At 37.7% G+C, this 20,040-nt stretch overlaps 1 protein-coding gene and 1 long non-coding RNA gene across 3 annotated transcripts; both read left to right on the top strand.

Moving 5' to 3' along the window:
• The first annotated feature begins 4,927 nt into the window (after positions 1-4,927).
• LOC121774772 lies at positions 4,928-6,507 on the top strand. Of its 2 annotated transcripts, none has more exons than XR_006045001.1 (3): positions 4,928-5,405; positions 5,489-5,596; positions 6,296-6,507. It is a non-coding gene; the product is annotated as an uncharacterized LOC121774772 (long non-coding RNA). The 2 variants fall into 2 exon arrangements; XR_006045000.1 differs by having other exon boundaries at positions 4,929-5,405; positions 6,317-6,507.
• Positions 6,508-12,440: 5,933 nt separating this feature from the next.
• LOC121774362 (B3 domain-containing transcription factor VRN1-like) lies at positions 12,441-13,458 on the top strand. The gene is made up of 3 exons (XM_042171252.1): positions 12,441-12,852; positions 12,946-13,106; positions 13,216-13,458. The coding sequence occupies exons 1-3, from the start codon at positions 12,441-12,443 to the stop codon at positions 13,456-13,458; spliced, it is 816 nt and encodes a 271-aa protein (XP_042027186.1).
• Positions 13,459-20,040: the final 6,582 nt, after the last annotated feature.

Raw genomic sequence — 20,040 nt, 5'->3', positions numbered from 1 at the left:
AAAACTGGGACACATTATTGGATCGTTTTGAGAAGTCAAACATGTGGGATTGTTGGATCGTTTTGAGAAGTCAAACGTGTGGGATTGTTGGACCAATGTGTGCTGGGCTCATTTAATTGTTACATGAGTAGCCCAATCCTATTTGTATTAGTGGCCCAAGTGCATTGATCCATTAATTACAGCGAGTGTCCCGATTGCTGACACCAGGTAGTCCACTCGGATTGTGAGTTTGAGCTGTTGGATTCAGAGTGTGTTTCTTCTGTGAGGGTACTTACCCGATGAGTTTCTCACTCTCACATTTTGGTATGTTCACCTCTGAGTTCTCTGATGCACTTTTTATTAGTACTAAATAATCCTGCAAGTATACATGGTATATATAGTATATCTAAAGTTTAGTACCGGATATCGAACACATGGAAAACGAACATAAATTGGCTATCTTCTAATAAGCTTCATTTACCATTTGGAAAAACACAAGGTTTTGGATTTTAGAAAATAAAAACTTGTAAAAAACAAAGAAAAAAACGATTGCAGATAAATCACAAAGAAAAAACAGATGAGATAAGGGAATTCCAAGGATGTGCTTGCACAATTATGGTTATAAAAATTCCAACTACAACACCCTAGCACAGTTCATACTTCACTAGAACGAGTCACATAAGTATTGCCCATGCGGCACAAAGTAGATCACAGACATTAGGGGCGTTAATCCTAGATTTGTAACTCCTGAAAGCTCAATTACACCCTCAAGATGTCCTCACTCTCAATTAACAGTGCCGTTTTAAGGGAAGCTAATTGTAGTGTCAACTAAGCTCTTGTAACTAGCCAACCTCCTCTCACGATTATGTAGCGAGTCAATAGATCATCACAAAATGTGTCACTAAAACGTGAAGCAACCATCCAACACTTAGAATAGAAACGAAGTAATGAACAAAACAGATGTTAAATAAATAGGAACTGTATAACCAAAGTCGTTACTAACACATCCCTAGAATTCTATGAATTTAGTTACACATAATTCAATAATCTAAAGATAGTTTTTAGGGGAAACAATGAAAACATAAGAACTAAAGTAATAAAACCCAAAACTTGAATCCTTGTAGCCTTGATCTTCTCTTGAATCATTCTTTAAGCACTTGATGAACAATGTAGAACTCTCAAGTATTATTCTATGGAATTATGCAGCAAAAAAAAGATCCTTATTGATGAAGCTTGAGGGGGTATTTATAGCCTAATTTTCATGGACCTTAATTATGGTAAATATTCAGCACAATATGGTAAATTTTGGCACTAAGTCCACTGGGTATATCAAATACTCAGTCCTGCATGTTTATTTTCTAACGTGCAGGTTTAACGTGATCGAGGTGATGAAGGTGTTGGGAAGAACTCGTTAATAAGTAACTAGGTAGCTGAAATAGTATGTCTCCATACATACTATTTTGTCTTGGAACCTTTCGCTGCATTTAAATGATGTACTAGGAAAAACTATGTAATTGATTCAGTACTCTGATTATGACTTGATTTTGTACTCACTCGCCTTCGAGACTATTCCCTCGAGTTAATTATTCCTTTTGCGATGAGTTATGATTAATGAGATTAAGTTAGTTGCGAAATAGCTACGCTCACTAGTACTAGGGAGTTGTGGTCGTGACAGAGTAGTATCAGAGCACTATTCTTTCGCTCTGGACCCAAGAACCTTTCTTCAAGCCTTAGTCTAGAAAAATAGTACTAGACTAGGAATTGAATAAAATGTTAAGTTACAAGGATCCCAACATCTCGACTCGTCACGTTCAACCGCAACAAATGAGATAGATGGCCACGTTTCAAAATGGATTTTAAGAAAAAGACGAAGTCTCCTTCTTTTTGAAAGGAAAATGTATTTTATGAAATGATAAGAAAAATGTGTGATTTCGCGGTCCTTTATGAGGATTTAAAATGTGTTATGAAATTTTATGTGAGTCGATGCGATATTTGGATGGTATGTATAGTATATGGTCATTTATGTGATTTTTTAACTTTTGAATGTACAACTTATTTTTATTCATCTAAAATGGTTGCACATAACAACTTTGTTATTTAAATGCATATTATTTGTTATTCTATTTTTTCTTTATTATCCTACTTTTTTTTTCCTTTTTTATGATTTATTTTATTTTCTCCATTTAACTCAATAAATATCTATTCTTAAATACTGTACCTAAAATAAACTCTTTACACATAATTGATAACTATAAATATCGTCAGGTGCGCGCGGAGGGGTTGAACTAGGCCATGTGGGCATACAATAAGATTGAATCTTTGTGATTCAATTAGCTGGTTTTCTTATTTTATCCTTAGTTGGATAGATCATATTTTAATCAAAGTTGATGATTTAATGGTTATTTACCCTTAATTTAATATTACTACTTTAAGTTTATTTTAAATTATTATATGCATACAATAAGATTTACATTTATAATTTTAATTTAATGCTATTAGTACTACTTCTTTCGTTTCAAGAACGGAGTAATTTAATTTGTACTACCAGAGATCTATACATTATGCATGGGATTGAACGCGTCATATAGTTAGAGAGAGAAGCAGAGTGATCTAATTAGTGATATAAATAGGGTTCTAGATTTATAGATGTAGTAATAATTAACTATTATTGCCTTGGTAGTTGTATTTTTGAGAGATAAACATCTACTCAACCTGGTTTATTTATTGATTGTTGTTTTCAAGATTGTGTATGTTTTGTTAGTACTATTAGTTATAGAGATGTATATATAGTGAATTATAAGAAGAACTCTATGTTGTATGCTGCTCCATATGTAATTTAGTGTGTGTTTTGTAATACGATTATACTGGACATTTTAATATGGATTATTAAATTAATATTAATTGTAAATTACTTATAATTTATGCGTTCTATGTGAATAGTTATATTTCAATGTTGTAAAGTTTATATAATTGAGTTTTTATATTATTGCCAAAAAGGAGTATTCTTCTTTACTCTATTCTGTTAAAATTTGGTTTTAATTTATTCTCGCTAATTTTATCATCTCTCTGAAAATGTACGGTTAAAATTTTTAGTAAATTTATGTGGCAAAATTTTGTACAACCAAAAAGTGGCTTATTTTGAGAAAAAAATTGGTTTATTTATTCATTAAATTAAAGCTTATGGGCACATTCTTACTACGTGAGACGTGCACAAGATTGTGGTCATATATTATTGATTTATGTATAAATTTTTTACATTTTTGAAACCATAAAATGTAATTAGTGCATTTTTTTAATTCAAATTTGAAAAGTAATAGAGAAGGCAATTCAAATATAAAAAAATTGAAATTTAGGCCGAAAGCTAATTAAGTCTGTTAATTTTTCTGCTAACAATATACATCTATCTATCTATCTGTACTATACGTACAAACTTAGTTGTTTTGGGGGGAAATTTTAAGGGACTTCCCTCCCGATTTATTATTTTAATAATGTATAATTAATACATTAAATTGTTTCTAATATCACTTTTTGGTCAAACTACAAAATTTGGTTGTTCATTATTTCTCATTTTTACATTTGTATTCCGTTTTAGTTTTAGAGTCAAAATATCTTTTGATTTTTATTGTCACGCCCGCATTTTCTAAGGATAGAAAACACGGTTGATCGCGACTAGGGGAGGGTTAAAGAAGCGAGGAAGAAAGGGGAAAACAACACAAATCGACCATATCTTGAAAAAATGAAAATAGCTCAAATAAAATCAGAGTATCTCAACAATCAACAACTCAAAAATGAATATTATCTCAGCGATACAAGAACTCAAAAGAATGACAACTACTCAGCGGAAGCATTTGAGAGAAGGAATATGCCACGTGTGAAGACATGACACATTTTAAACACTTAAATTTCTTCAACGGTCTTGCTCAACATCCGCCGCACCTGTCACGCTCAACCTGCAAATTTAAAAAGAAATGCAGGGCTGAGTACTTGATGTACCCAGTGAACACATGCCAAAATAATTTTCATAAAATATTGTGTTAGCATTTAAAAGTGAACTCGGGGTTTTATAAAAGACCAAGTCACCAAAACATTTTCTCGCTCAAAAGAATGGCTGCAGCCCATTTTTCTCTCTCCTCGTACCATATCTGAACCTCATATGTGAAACGAGAACGTGACCACATTCTCGATGACTGGACCGGCCAACTCGAAAGATAGCGCACGATCCCCTCTGTGTACACTAGCTTGAATAGGGACTCACTCCCTAGACAAACCCGAATTCGATTAAACTCATAACTTCTAGTAGGGACCCACTCCCCACTAGGGCGATCAGATAGGCACATCCTCAAAAATAAAATACGGCATGACACAATATATTTGGAATTTAATCACATAACTCGTACTTGAAATAAACTGCTTAGGACATAATCCTTATTTAAAAAGAAAGCCCACATCGTTCTCTTAATATTATTAACTTGAAAACTCTCACATCGCCTTACTCGCTTGCGAAAGAAAACCCTTTTGAAATAAAAATAAACTCATTAAACTCAAGAAAACATCTAATTAGAATGCATGGATCTTACGTGTGTACTCGTATTATTCCTCATCTCCTCTTAGAAAGGTTTCTAGATTCTCGTAAAACATGGATCAGCATCAGCGCGAGAAAATACTTGACCTAAATTAATTAACTCTATAAACAAGGATCTCCAACCCATCACTAAATATACTCCAAACTGCCGTTGCAACACAATTATAATCAAACAAGATAAAAAACAGGAAATTAATATTATACTCCCTATTCAACACATTGCAAACAATTAAAAAAAAGTAAGTACTGCAAACTCCCAAAACAAAAACTCAAATCTTCTTTCCTAAATCAGAGACTCTCCTTCTCTCCCTCTAAACTCTCTCACGCTTACTCTCCCTTTCAATCTACACGTGCAGTACACCCCTTTTCTTTAAACAACACCTCAATAAATTAGGATAAACAATTGAACAAGAAACAAAATATTACTTCCATTCCATACCACACGTGTACTCCCTTACAAGCATTCACAAACACAATTTAAAATTCTTATTTTAAAAGAAACCAACAACACACTCTCCTTCCTAAAAACCATCGGCTATTCTCTCTCTCTACTGAGTTCTTTCCCAAACATTGAACAGAAGTTTAAAACTCTACTTGAAACTCAGTACCCATCCACAAATAAACCCCGTCGGCTCTCCCTCTCTCTCCCAGAATCGCAACACCGAAAGAATGAGAAAAAAAGATTAGAACTCCGTCGCTTGCTCCAAATCGCCGCTGCACCGGAGTCGACGCCGCTGCTGACTCTGATTCGTCGCCCACGGAAGCTCCAGGTGCCGCCGCTGTCTCCGGCTGAACGGCAGCTGTCCCTCCTCCGTCTCTACCCTTCTTTCTTTCTCTCCGGTAGGTAAGTCTCCTCCCCCAAAACATTCAAATTCAAATTCTAATTCTAATTCTAATTCTCTTAATCGATGTTGCTTTGATTATCAGGGATTATATTTTTCAGTTGAGACAGAGGGCTAAGGTGATTTAAAATTATCCTAAATGAATGCAAGGAATTTAATGCTAGGAATTGATCGGTGGTTACCTTCTTAGTCGGTAGAAAAACTCTCTTCTCCAACTCGGTTCTTTCTCTAAATTTTAGTTCCCGATTTTTTCTTGGTATTGAATTTATGTTTAGAAAGATCGTGGGATTGATTGGATATATATATATATATATATATATATATATATATATATATATATATATATATATATGCAAAACTGATAGATATTGATGGATTTGGTGGTTGGAGAGATTTTAGGGAGTGGAGATATGGGGAAATCGCTTGGTGATGGGGTTTGGAGAAATATATTTGACTGAGTAGTTGACTACAAATTTGAAATAAATAATTGATTTTTTTTGGGCTTCTCAAAATTGGTCTCAACTAAAAGAAATAAAATGAGTTTAAAAAGTTGGGGTGTTACGTTTATTTTTTAATTTAAAATTATTCGTAATTGTGTCTTCTTTTAATGATATCGGTATAATCTGACCAATTGAATTTCTCCTCTTTCTTTCTCTGTAAGAGTCAATAGTGCTTCTCAAGATTTATTTTAGTTACTACTCAAAGTAAGGCAAAACCGAGGTATTATTTCATATGGTTTTGTTTGTGGAGGAAGATTTTGTAACTTTTATAAAAATTGGTATTTCAAAGTGATTACTTATATAACTTTTGTACGAAAATAACCTTAAATGTTTGGTGTATTCAAACTTGAAATACATATTGTATTACTTTGTAGACTATTAATTATTTGTAGGACTGTTTGCTTCTTTTGTAGTATAAAATGTCAAGATTTGAAGGAGAAGCTTCATCAAGTTTTACCTTTAGTGTGCAGCCGAAGATATCTGCATTCATGTAAACAAGAACTTCAGTCAAAGTGGATTAGTCAGATCTTAAAATTTCTCTTATTGTAATGCTGATTATTAAAATATTGTTCATTGAAATAATGATTCGATTTTAATTTTTTAATTTTTATTACTATATAGATACTGCCGCTTGATTTTCTGCCAAGTGAGGTGTGTTTAATCCCTAGAGAGTCCAAAATAATGATTTATTCTACATTTCAATGGAAAGTTGTAATACACCACTCAAATTAACGTCAATAAACGTTTATAGAGTAAATGAATGTATTAAAGCAAGTAGTATTTTAAACTCCTATGTTTCGTTGTATTAAAATTCTTGATGGGTTTTAATTGATAGTTAAGTGCCAATGTGAAACGAATTTTGATCAAGAACTTTGATGTGCAAGAAGATACATGAAGCGATAAAATAATTGTCCATGTGCATTTATAAATCAGATGGATATTAAATGTTCATTTACAAAATATAGTCATTTCTCTTCAAATGAGAAATGTACTAATTGTATTTAATTTACGATGTTACAAAAACGAGCTAAAGCTTCTTCGCAAAGCTAGTATTCTATCTCCAGGAAACCCCAACTTCCTACAAATGATGGGACAAGTCAGAACGACAGTGCAATAATAATACAGTAGCTGTCACGACCACAACTCCCTAGTGATAGCGAGCGCAGCTATAACGTGACTAAAATAGTCTCAAATAGAAAGGATCAACATAAGGGTTAAGTCAAACTCAAAACATTAATTCCGTACATAGTCAAAATAAAATCAGAGTATAATGACAGGGTTCATAATTCCTCGGTTGTTTTGAGGGAAATTTTAAGGTACTTCCCCCCCGATTTATTATTTTAATAATGTATAATTAATCTATCTATTTATACTATACTTAAAATCTCGGTTGTTTTGGGGGGAATTTTAAGGGACTTCCCCCCTGATTTATTATTTTAATAATGTATAATTAATACATTAAATTGTTTCTAATATCACTTTTTGGTTGTACTACAAAATTTGGTTGATTATTTCTCATTTTTACATTTGTATTCCGTTTTAGTTTTAGAGTCAAAATATCTTTTGATTTTTATTTTTTAATTTAAAATTATTCATAATTATGTCTTCTTTTAATGATATCGGTATAATCTGACCAATTGAATTTCTCCTCTTTCTTTCTCTGTAAGAGTCAATAGTACTTCTCAAGATTTATTTCAGTTACTACTCAAAGTAAGGCAAAACAAAGGTATTATTTCGTATGGTTTTGTTTGTGGAGGAAGATTTTGTATTGTTTATAAAAATTTGGTATTTCAAAGTGATCTTATATAACTTTTGTACGAAAATAACCTTAAATGTTTGGTGTATTAAAACTTGAAATACATATTGTATTGCTTTGTAGACTATTAATTATTTGTATAACAGTGTTTGCTTCTTTTGTAGTATAAAATGTCAACATTTGAAGGAGAAGCTTCATCAAGTTTTACCTTTAGGGCCAGTTTTTTAGCCTTGATAATAGAGGAAAATGAAAGTAGTCCACCTTTTCTCATTGTTTTGTAGCATTGATCGTGTTTCCATTCGACCCGGGATTTGGGTCTTCAACCCGTCCTTTTTTACTGTTTTAATTAGAATTTCATTGCTAAACAATCCACAAAACTTTGTGGGTTTATTTTCCAATTTGGGGCAGTGTGAGAGGACTATAATTCATCTTTCTCATCTACCCTCACATCTCATTACAGAGCTCCAAAGTTTGCAGCCAAGAATTTCATTTTGTGGAGGTAATTCTTATACAATTGAAACTCGTGCTTATGATATCTTTGATATCGATTCTACAATTTTATCGGTCAGATCGAATCTACATTTTTTCTTTGGAGAGTTCGAAATCGTAGTTTCGAATGAATCTTGTGTCTCGCTTGTTTCGCCTTTTTTTCCTTTTGTGTATTTGAATGATTTACTGCTGAAATTATGCTCCTACATTTTAGGCAGATTTTTGTAAGTGCGTTTGACGATCTTGGATCGATTGGAGCTAAATTGCAAAATAAACTCTGGCTATTTACTGGTGAAATTATGCTCATACATTTTAGGCAGATTTTTGTAAGTGATTTTAACAATCTTGGATCGATTGGATCTGAATTGCAAAATAAACTCTGGCTATTTTTGTAGATTTGTAAAGTTCTTGGATAATGGCACCTCCAGTTTCGACGACGACCCTTGTAATTCAACTGATGGAGGAGGTTATGCATAACCATCAACTTGATGTTATTACAATGATTCTCATCTATCTACAACACAACCGCCGGGGGCTGAACCAAAGATCTGTAGAGCTATTTACAGTCGTTTGCGTAGGATACCAGACCAAGTCAAGCATATTAATCGCTTGGTCAATGTATCCGATGTGGCATGTTTAGAAAACTTGCGCATGGATCGGAACGCTTTCGGAAGGTTATGTCGCATATTCAGACATAATGGTGATCTAAAAAGACGGCAGGTTTGTGAGGGTTGAGGAGCAGGTTGCGTTGTTCCTATCTATCTTGGCACACCACAAGAAGATCAAAGTTGTCAAATTTGATTTCGCGCGTTCTGGATACACGGTTTCATACTATGTTCATCGTGTCCTACGAGATGTGATTAGGTTGCAAGCTTCTCTATTAGCTACTCCTGAACCGGTAACAGATGAATCAACCGACAACGGATGGAAGTGGTTCCCGGTGTATGCTTGTACATCTCAAAGAGGTTCACTATAATGTAGTTAATAGCTTTTTGGCAAATTTTTTATGGATGCAAGGGTGGCTTGGGGCTATAGATGGGACTTATATCAGCTTACAAGTGCCCCAAGATGATAAGCCTCGGTATCGTTCACGAAAAGGTCAAATTTGCACAAACACCTTAGCTGTGTGTGACCGGATGATGAAGTTCGTGTATGTGCTGCCGGGGTTGGGAGGGCTCTGCAGGAGATGCTCGGGTCCTCCGCGATGCTGTGAATCGCCCCAATGGATTGAAGGTTCCTCGAGGTGGAATGAGAAAATTGTTTATACTTGATTGCATTGTAGTCTATTACTATTAATCGAGAAATCGATTGTGCCTACTTGCAGGTAATTACTATCTATGCGATAATGGTTATGCAAAAATGATGATTCCCTAACTCCCTACAAAGGTGTCTGCTATCATCTACAAGAATGGGGGCCCGCTACTGAGGCGCCTCAAAGTCCACGTGAAATTTTCAATATGAGACATACGCGTGCACGAAATGTCATTGAACGTGCGTTCGCTGTACTTAAAATGCGTTGGGGAATCTTGATGAGTGTGTCCTTTTACCCGGTGAAGGTGCAAGTCCGACTTATTATGGCTTGCTTTCTGCTTCACAACTATGTGCGAGGTGCAATGGAAACCGATCCAATCGAACTGACAATGGATGGAGGCCATATTGACCCAGATTTAGAAGCTGAGGCTGTTGAAAATGAGTTTGTTGACAGCGTGGAGCCTACAACAGAGTGGAATACTCATCGAGAAGCATTAGCACAATCGATGTGGAATGCAGTATTTTATGACAAATTTGTGAACACTTGATTATATGTTGTCCAATTCCAGTTTTGTTGCTTTATGAGGTAATTGTAACGAAGTTTGCAGCTTTCCAGTATACCGGAGCTCCACAATGATGCATGCCAACGAAGCTGAGTTGAACCTAAGTTGAATCTTCACCTTTGCAGTCATGTTGCAGTTAAAGTGGAATTGTTATAAATTATGGTTATGACTCTTGATCTATGTAATAGTTGTAATTTGAATGTATGAACAAGGATTATGAATTGAGAGCACTCTATGTTACTGCAACTCTATGTTACTGCAATTGAATTTCTGTAATGAGGTTACATTTTCAGTCAAAATATTGATGATTTAGTGTTACTTCATATAGCTAACATGCACCAAAATATTGTTGATTTAGTGTCACTTCATATAGCTACACGAGCACCAAAATACACCCTATCTTTTGTACAAAAGTCATAGCCCCATACGCACCACTTTACACCTTCGATCCAAAATGCCTACCAGAGGACATTGAAAACACAAAAGGGGAGACAGATGGGTTCATATGTAACATACTATCAGCAAAGCTTAGCCTACTATAAACAAAGCCCCATCAGATACTTGCATGCATAATTTGGTCTTTTTACTATGGAGCTGTACGTCGGCTGGTTGGGCGAGGGCTACACGAAGCACACGAACTCGCAAAATGGGAGGCATTCAGTACTTGTGGGCCAGTCGCTTGAGGGGGACGTGGTATATTATTTTTCGTTCTTTTCTGGAGTCCGGCTCCCATAAGTGGAACCACATGACACTGGTCCTTCACAGTCGACGATTGACAATCACTCCCACTTTCATCGCCGATAAATAGCTTACGTCGGACTTTTGACTCCGCTCCAAAAGCAGGAGAGTTGACCTCATCTTCATCTTCCGACGGCGATGCATATTTGATTGGGATGGGGTTTCCTCGAGTGGGACTCGAGTCGGAAATAACAATCACTGTGGGAGCGTCTTCTTCCTTCACATCATCTAAGCCAAATAAAGAAGCTAGGAGATTGAATTCAGGCTCGTCTCTGTGATAGTATGCCGCCGCAAAGGTGTTCTTATACAGATAAAAAAATGGCCATAAGAATACATATGATGCTTTGTGGACTATATATCACACAATATCGCACAATGTATGTAATAGAAGTAGTTATTACCTTCAATATTTCGACCCATACACAATCATCAGCCATGACAAAGTTTTGACGTGGAAGCCACGTCGCCCCTGTAGTGTGTACCACCTCTTTGAAGGTGTGGTATCGGGACTGAAGCTCCGTTAGCCGGTCAGACAGCTTCGAGATTGTGAGTTTGACCCCCAACTCACCCTGTATAGCCAACTCACACTCGTTCAAGACCCAGGAGGGTATATCACTGCCTTCCCAACATGCGTTGTCGCGAAAACGTTTGATGGTTGACAACATCAGATGATCCATACGTGGATTCCAGTTGCCTTGGTACAAAAAACGATCTTGCAGTGGTATGTTCATAGCCATGACAGAAAGTTATAGATATATGAAGTAGAAAGATGTTTACTGAAAAGTTGAAGTGCATGGCCTTTTTATAATGCCCATCTTTGTTAGAGGTGTAGTTGGTTACTTCACACAACTACCCACTCCGACCTCAGTAATGAATCCTTAGCTTTAATTGAAGATGTGATAAACCTGCATAATATCTCCTCACTTCATTCATTCTCTGAGAGTGGATTGAGATTGAACTACCCCAACTACCCCAATTTATAAACTAAACGCAGAGGCTTCTGCCAACTATTTTCTATGCTTTATTCATTTCATGTTAAACACTTTTTTTCTATGAAACAACAAAGTACTAAAAAATAACCATCATCTTGCAAGAATTATTGACTTTAATTATTAGTGAATTTAAATGCAAGAATTATGGAGTAGTAAATAAGCGGTGCTTAAAACGCACGGATTTAGAGGTCCTATATTTATAGAATGATAAATCTCATCTATATTATTCTCTTTTATTTTACTTTCTCCTAGTTAACTACTATTTATTATTATTTTCGTCAAACACGTGCCGAATAGTAGTCAACCACTTGAGCTGGGACAAATAAAACATCTACAAAGATGTGAATATTAAAAAAATTAACTATAACTTTTGATCTATTGCGTTCACTAGTATTTAAAGTCAATAATGTATAATAAAATATGCTTAAATGCAAACATCTTTTTGAGTATTTTTTGCTGTTTCATAGAACGAAAAAAGTGTTTAGAATGACGTGAATAAACATAGAAAAAAGTTGGCAGAAGTGCTGCGTTTAATGTTGTGTTATTAACCACAGCAGCTCTCACATCTACCATTCGTCTGAGCAGTTCTTCAATGTGCACCATTTTCGGTGTGCACTTTACAGTTTGCTCCCACTATATTTGCATAAATTGGCAATTTATTGCAGTTATATGCTGACCCCTCTCCTCTTTCTTCTATAAACCAACATCAATAAATAGCTCTGCAAATGGTTGTATAACTCACCATACAATGGCCGCTCCCCATATGAATGACGGTGAATATGCGAGGAGACCAAGTTTCTTCAAGTGCTACTCCGAGAGTCTCCACAGCAACGGAATAGTAAGTATCTGCTCTATTATTTCATATATGTTAGATTCTTGTGTCAACCATCTGCAGCGCTTTCCTCCTGAATTTGTTGGTCAGCATGGGGCATCCTTACCACATCAATGTGTTCTTATGATGCCCAATGGGAGAGTATGGGGTGTAAGCTTGTTGAGAGTTGCGAATGGCTTCTTCTTCAGGGTTGGATGGAGAAACTTCGTTCAGGCTAACGAAATCGTGAATTTGGACTTGCTGATCTTCACATGGCTTGGTGGAGGCACGTTCCATGTGAAATGGTTTGATTTCGGTAGTGGTTGCCCATCGAAAAGTGACTTAGGAGGTAATTTGTTGTTATAAAAGTTATTTTAGGCATATTAATCACGACCGTAGTGGTAGGAAAAGATACTAAGTTTTTACCCTTCTTTGTGTGCAGCTCTTGGAGATAATCCAAACGTCAAAGACTACTACTCTCCTGATATAAAATCATCTAACGATTACTCTCCGTCTGAAACTGAGTTCGATGCAGAGGCTGAGGATGAACACGAAGAAGAGGTGATGTTGCCCGCCGAGCGCGAACGCTCCACTTTCAATGTGGTACTGACAAAAAGAAATATTGCTGGATGCTTTGTGAGTATTGAAATTTAACACCATGTTATCTTCGTCGCAGAGGCTTCCCTGCTGCTCATCATGAGACTTTTTTTAGGAACTGCCACTTAGTTTCTGGAATGCTCACATCCCTGCCTCCTCTATGGATGCTCAATGTGCCTACTTCACCACTTTTGACAACACTTGGGAGATGCGTATAGGTACTAGCAAAGGCAAGCTTTGGATTCAACATGGGTGGAAGTGCTTTGTGAGAGACAATGCCTTAGTTCAAGGAGATCGGCTGTACTTCCAGTTGGTGGATAACGATGATGTGCAATTTTATGTGAACATTAACCTTTGAATAGCTCGTACCTAGATGATGCATATATAGCTAATGTCTCGCTGTTTTTGAATTTTGTGGGGTATCAAGCGCTAGCAACAAGTCATACTAGAAAATGACGATGGGCGATGACTATTTTGTATGATAAATGCAGTGTAGTGTTTTCATATGTAATGGCCTCATGTTATCGGCAAGTAATCAGGCCTTGCAGTTATCATCAAGTTTTCTCTATGTTTTTTTATGGATGGACCTGATGATGGTAAAACACTTTGATTCAATAGATGCAAAGATCAAACAAAATAAGTGATAATAGCAAACTAGCATTTACTTCATTACTTCCAGTTGCATTTGTAGATTACAAAATAACCATCAACCTAGCCAACCATACTAAGAACATAGTCATACTGGTTCATACATATGCATCTATTTACATTTGGCAAAATAGCTACTACCTTAGCAAACCATACGAACAGGCAAACCATACCTACTACTTACATTTACATAGCAAAAAACAGAGTGATCCTAATAACCAATTGCAACACTAGCTGCACTGCCATCCACCCCACACACATATTCCCCATCACTTAGCACCATACTTCCCCAATGCGCGAAAGACATACGCATGCCTTGCCACCTCGGGTAGACTCATGAAGAAGTCCATGCGCTCAACTTTTTCCAGAATGAAGTCAGAAGCATCAAAGACTTCGGCAAGGATGATTCCATTGATGTTAGAAACAAGCTCGAAAACATCCTTATGTGCCTTTGTGAGGTCGAATTCATACCCAATTATGTTCCCGAGATATTCAAGGCGAACGTTAGTGGCTTCATGCATTTTTCCAATGACCTCCACAAGTCCCTCCAATCCAGCATCGCGAGTTTTGCGCTTCTTGCTTGAGGTTTCAGTAGTTGGTGACTCACGCGCACGAGAGAATCCACTATCACTCATCACAGTAGGGGAGTCCCTGTGAAGCCCTGCATCACCTCCAAGGAAGGCGTGGAGACCAAAGTCGAAATCAAGGCCAGCTCCAGTAGTTTCCACATGCTCAATCGGTTCGAGATCGTTGTAAGCATCAAGCATGTCTTCAGCTCCTGTACCATTCGCCCTATCCTTACCGAAGATGATCTTCCAGTCCTCGTAATATGGCCATGACTTATTACGTAGCGAACGGACAGCCCCATCAGCCTGTATTTATGATTCTACTTACAATGCTCTCAAGCGAAAGGCAAGATAGTTATATAGTTCAAGAGAAATGAAAGTAGTCAACAAGTACCTTAACAATTTCGCTCCATTGATCGTCGCTTACGTCGATCTTATAGTCACCGTGAACATTGAATCCAACACCACTTCGATCTAGTATCTTCGACAGAGCATAGAAGCTCTTCTTCCAGGTGTGAATTCTCGATTGGATGTGAGGGTTCACTTTCAAGTCAGTCCCCGGAAACTCTCGGCGCATTGCCTCTTCTGCTTTCATTTGATACCCAGATCTGAAGCCGTTATCGAACTTCCAGCTATAAGCTACCAACTCCTTCATTATTCCCATTAAGAAGAGTTCCTCTCTGCCGCTCCACGCACGACGCGTCCTATCTGCATTGTGGGACATCTATTATAGATAAGTATTCATTCACAGGTAAAATTAAAACCAGTTTCGTCATATGTAATTGAACAACAACCATTGCTTCCAGATGGAGCTTGCTGACTGCCATTGGTACGCATGGAACCTGACATATACATGAATAAAACACAAAAATTTAGTTCTCAAACTCAGAATCTGATCGACGATTCGCGGAGATGAATTACCTACGTGAATCGAAGCCGATGAAGGATGAGTTGTTGTCAATTATAGTTCTAGGGCTGATGGCGGGAGGAGATGCATCGCCGTTTATATAGAATGAGAGCTATTAGCGGGAAATTTGGCTCGATTCAGCTTCCATGGCCATATTTGGCATTTTCTTTGTAAATAGTAGGGACATATTTGGCACATTAGCACAAGCCAGCTGGAGTCGCAATTTATAAAACATGAGACTGGAAAAAGAGCAATTTTGTCCAAGTTACAAAACATATGTTTAATTGGATCACTAAACAGCCTTGTCCATGCATATAGTCCAGGCCCAAATCCTATCCAACAGATTCCCATCAGGACTACAAAACTGGCCCTTAGTCTGCAGCCGAAGATATCTGCATTCATGTAAAAAAGAACTTCAGTCACAGTGGATTAGTAAGATCTTAAAATTACTACTCCATTTCTCTTATTGTAATGCTGATTATTAAAATATCGTTCATTGAAATAATGATTTGATTTTAATTTTTTAATTTTTATTACTATATAGATAGCCGCTTGATTTTCTGCCAAGTGATGTGTGTTTAATCCCTAGAGAGTCCGAAATAATGATGTATTCTACTCCATTTCAATGGAAAGTTGTAATACCCTACTCAAATTAACGTCATTAAACGTTTATAGAGTAAATGAATGTATGAAAGCAAGTAATATTTTAAACTCCTATATTTCGTTGTATTAAAATCCCTGATGGGTTTTAATTGATAGTTAAGCGCCAATGTGAAACGAATTTTGATCAAGAACTTTGATGTGCATGAAGATACATGAAGCGATAAAATAATTGTCCATGTGCATTTATAAATCAGATAGATATTAAATGTTCATTTAAAAAATATAGTCATTTCTCTTCAAATGAGAAATGTACTAATTGTATTTAATTTACGATGTTACAAAAACGAGCTAAAGCTTCTTCGCAAAGCTAATATTCTATCTCCAGGAAACCCCAACTTCCTACAAATGATGGGACAAGTCAGAAAGACAGTGCAATAATAATACAGTAATTGTCACGACCACAACTCCCTAGTGATAGCGAGCGCAACTATAATGTGACTAAAATAGTCTCAAATAGAAAGGATCAACATAAGCGATAAGTCAAACTCAAAATATTAATTCTGAAAGTGAAAATGGTACATAGTCAAAATAAATCAGAGTATAATGACATGGTTCATAATTCCTAGTACATAATCCTGTTGCAGCGGAAGAGTCCAAGACAAAATAGTACGTATGTAGACATACTACTTTGGGCTACCTAACTACTTATTAATGGTCATTTCCCAACACCTTCGCCTCCTCGTACACGTTCAACCTGCACGTTAGAAAAGAAACATGCAGGGCTGAGTACTTGATATACTCAATGAGCATAGTGGCTAAAATAAGTTCCATTTAATTTGTCATCTACAGTTGAGTGAACACGTGGTTTTTATTTAAAAAAGGTCTGAGTCACTAAATTCCTTTCGTTTCATAAAATTGATTGCGTAATCAGTCACTGGACCGGCCAACTCGAAATCTAGCACACCGTCCCCATATGTGTACACTAGTCCGAGTAGGGTTTGCGACCCTACTAGGATCCGAATTTGATTTAACATGATTGGCATTGCCAAGCAGACAGGTAATCGTAAAAGCAAAACATGGCATAACAAACATGTTTATAAAAGATTCACATTTTCATACTAAAATCACGTTTTGAAAAGAATGCCCACCTGATATGCTTATTCCTCAATTTAATTACTCGTGTTGGCCTCGTTCTGCCCTCGGGAAAAATTCCCTTTAAACATAAATAGTATAGTACACTAATTAGTACTTGAACTATTTCTCCTTAGAAAGAATGCATGCACCCTATGGCATAGCACCTATATATTTATTCTTGTCTCATAGGATCTCTAGTCCTTTCTCTGGCTTCACTAAGTGATAGGATTTATTTATTCACTTCAGCTAAATCCAGAAAAATGTTATTATCTCAAACAAATAATCACTTGGGCACTTATTAAATAAAATATGGATTCTTGGAAAATCCCTTTCTAAATCTTTTCTTTGAATTTTCTTAAGGCTGCCCATGGTGTTGTGGGGCGACGCCGGTCGACTTTCGCATCTCCAACTTCAATATTTTCTTTCCTCGGAACTTAATAAATTATTTGGAAAAATTAATTAATTGAGCTCCAACTCAATATTTTCCATCTTCGGGAACTCAGTAATTTATTCGGGAATTAATTAATCAACTTTCGAGTTCCAAGCTCGTCTCCATAATTAATTCTAGTCCAAGTAATCTAATCAGCTCAACCAAATTAATTTAGTAGACCCAAGCTTAGTCCATTAATTAAATTCTGATCCAATCATAAAATAAATCTCAGTCCAACAGGAAATTCTCGGCCCAAACTATTAATTCGTAGGCCATCTTAATTAATTCATCTCAAGCCCAACTAATTAAATTATGTAGTCCAACTTTAACTCCTTAGAAACCCCTCGGTCCATAATTAGAACCTAGTCTTCTTGATTTGTGTAGTCCTTCTACATGAGAATTGGCCTAATTAATTAATTGGAACAACCCCATCAGTTAAATACTCCAGCCCCAACATCTTATTTAGGCAACCCACTCACCTTATTCTTTTATTAACTAACTTGGCCCAAACAATAAATCTCTTGGCCCACATATGAATTTAATTAGAGTGGCCCAACATCTAATGTACTTTACTTCTTAGCCCAATTAAACTCATCAAAGAGGGGCAGCCTCGGTACTCAACCGTCCCCTTTTCTTTCTCTCTATCTATGCTCTTAGGGTGTCCACTATGGGGAGCCCGCGGCTATAGCCGCGGGTTGGGGCGGAGGGCGGGCGGCTATAGTGGGGAAGTTGTCCGGAGGGCGGGCGGACAACATTTGGGGGCGGTAGGGGTGGCGGACGCGGGATAGGCGGGGTTGGGGCGAGCCCGCGGCTGGGGAGAATTAGCCGCGCCTATAGGCGCGGCGCCCATAGGGGGCGGACAACCGGCGCGGCGGATTCAATTTCGAATTTTTTTTATTTACCTCTATAAATACCACTCCCCATCACCTATTTTTCACCATTTCACAAAATCCATCCACTCACTATCTACACAACCACTCTCTAAAAATGCACCGAGGCGACGAATCACCCGACTCTCAGGAATCGGGCTATGGCAGCAATCCATCACATCCGTCGGGCTATCCTTCGCAGCCATCGGGATTTGGCGCCTATGCTTCTCAGCCGTCTGGCTTTAGCGCGACTCCGTCATAGCATTGGAGTTGTAATCAATCTCCCCCACCGTGGGCATCGAGTCCACCATTTCCTCCATCTCAGTCGTGGAGGTCTTCTCCAACGTCCCAACCTTTACAGCGGAATCTGAGTCGATCCGCTTTTGGAGATTATAGACCCAACCTAGACGCGCTTCACCAGCCGCGTCCGGGTTCCCCTTTCCAAGCCAGCCAATCTCCGTTCACCGAAGCAGATCAAAATTTGTGGGCTATTGGAGGTGTCCACTATAGTGGCGGAAATAGAATTTTGGGGCTGTGGACAACAAAACTGGGCTATGGACAAAAACTGGAGTGGGGCTATTGGGCGTGTCCGCCTTATAGTGGATACCCTTATCCCCAAATCAAACAAAACGAACTCTATTACTCTCTTCTTCTCCGGCGAAATCACCGTCAATAGGGTCGCCGGGTTCCAGCGGCGTCCTCCTCCTCCCTCCGTCGTTCAACCTAATGAACGGCGTGTTCCACCCATACTTGGACCAATTCATCCTAGTCTTTATAGATGACGTGCTCATCTACTTGAAGAACGAGAAGGAACACGAGGAACATTTGAGAGCCACTTTAGAGACATTGAGAGCCGAGAAACTCTATGCTAAGTTTAGCAAGTGTGAGTTCTGCTTTAACAAAGTGAACTTCCTTGGACACATAGTGACAGCAGAAGGGATTCGAGTGGACCCTGCTAAAGTGGAAGCCGTGCAACGTTGGCAGTCACCAACGACACCCAATGAAATTCGGAGTTTCCTAGGACTAGCAGGATATTACCGACGATTTATTGAAGGATTTTCTAAAATAGCGAGGCCAATGACTCAACAGCTCAAGAAAGGAGTTAAAGTCGATTGGACCCCAGAATGTGAAGCAAGCTTCCAACTGCTAAAGGAAAAGTTGACCACAACACCGGTTCTAGCCGCGCCGGAAGCGGGAGTCAACTATGTGGTGTATACAGATGCATCGAAGGTCGGACTAGGGTGTGTGCTGATGCAGAAGGGCAAGGTGATTTCATATGCATCGCGCCAGCTAAGGCCGCACGAGTTGAACTACCCGACACACGACTTAGAATTGGCAGCAGCGGTGCACGCTTTGAAAATCTGGAGACATCATCTCTATGGAGTTCGATGTGAGATCTTCACAGATCATAAGAGCCTCAAATACTTCTTTGAGCAAAAGGATCTGAATATGAGACAACGCAAATCTTCACAGATCATAAGAGTCAAGGACTACGACTGTGGTATAAATTACCACCCAGGCAAGGCCAACGTGGTAGCAAATGCCTTGAGCAGAAAGACTGCACCCCAAGTGGCTACTTTCCTCACTCAAGAGGAAGAACTCCTCCGTGAATTCACCAAGACGCGACTGGAGATAGTAAGAGCCCCGAAAACGGTGGACAGCAGAATTTCCACCTTAGTCATAGAACCAGACTTAAGAGCCAGAATAATCGACGCCTAGAGACGCGATGAGGCATTAGAAAAGATTTGTCTCAAAGTGAGGACCAGAAAAGGAGACAGATACC

The sequence above is a fragment of the Salvia splendens genome, chromosome 17 (assembly GCF_004379255.2).
Source record: "Salvia splendens isolate huo1 chromosome 17, SspV2, whole genome shotgun sequence".
In the NCBI taxonomy this organism is placed as follows: domain Eukaryota; kingdom Viridiplantae; phylum Streptophyta; class Magnoliopsida; order Lamiales; family Lamiaceae; genus Salvia; species Salvia splendens.
The sequence above is the reverse complement of the archived record's forward strand: the minus strand, read 5'-3'. Positions and strand labels throughout refer to the sequence as shown.

Excerpts from the sequence above, each read along its gene's own strand:
- LOC121774362 (XM_042171252.1), top strand. The coding sequence starts at position 12,441 with ATGGCCGCTCCCCATATGAATGACGGTGAATATGCGAGGAGACCAAGT. Across the intron at positions 12,853-12,945 it reads ATCGAAAAGTGACTTAGGAG|CTCTTGGAGATAATCCAAAC; the intron begins GTAATTTGTTGT and ends CTTTGTGTGCAG. Across the intron at positions 13,107-13,215 it reads AACGCTCCACTTTCAATGTG|GAACTGCCACTTAGTTTCTG; the intron begins GTACTGACAAAA and ends GACTTTTTTTAG.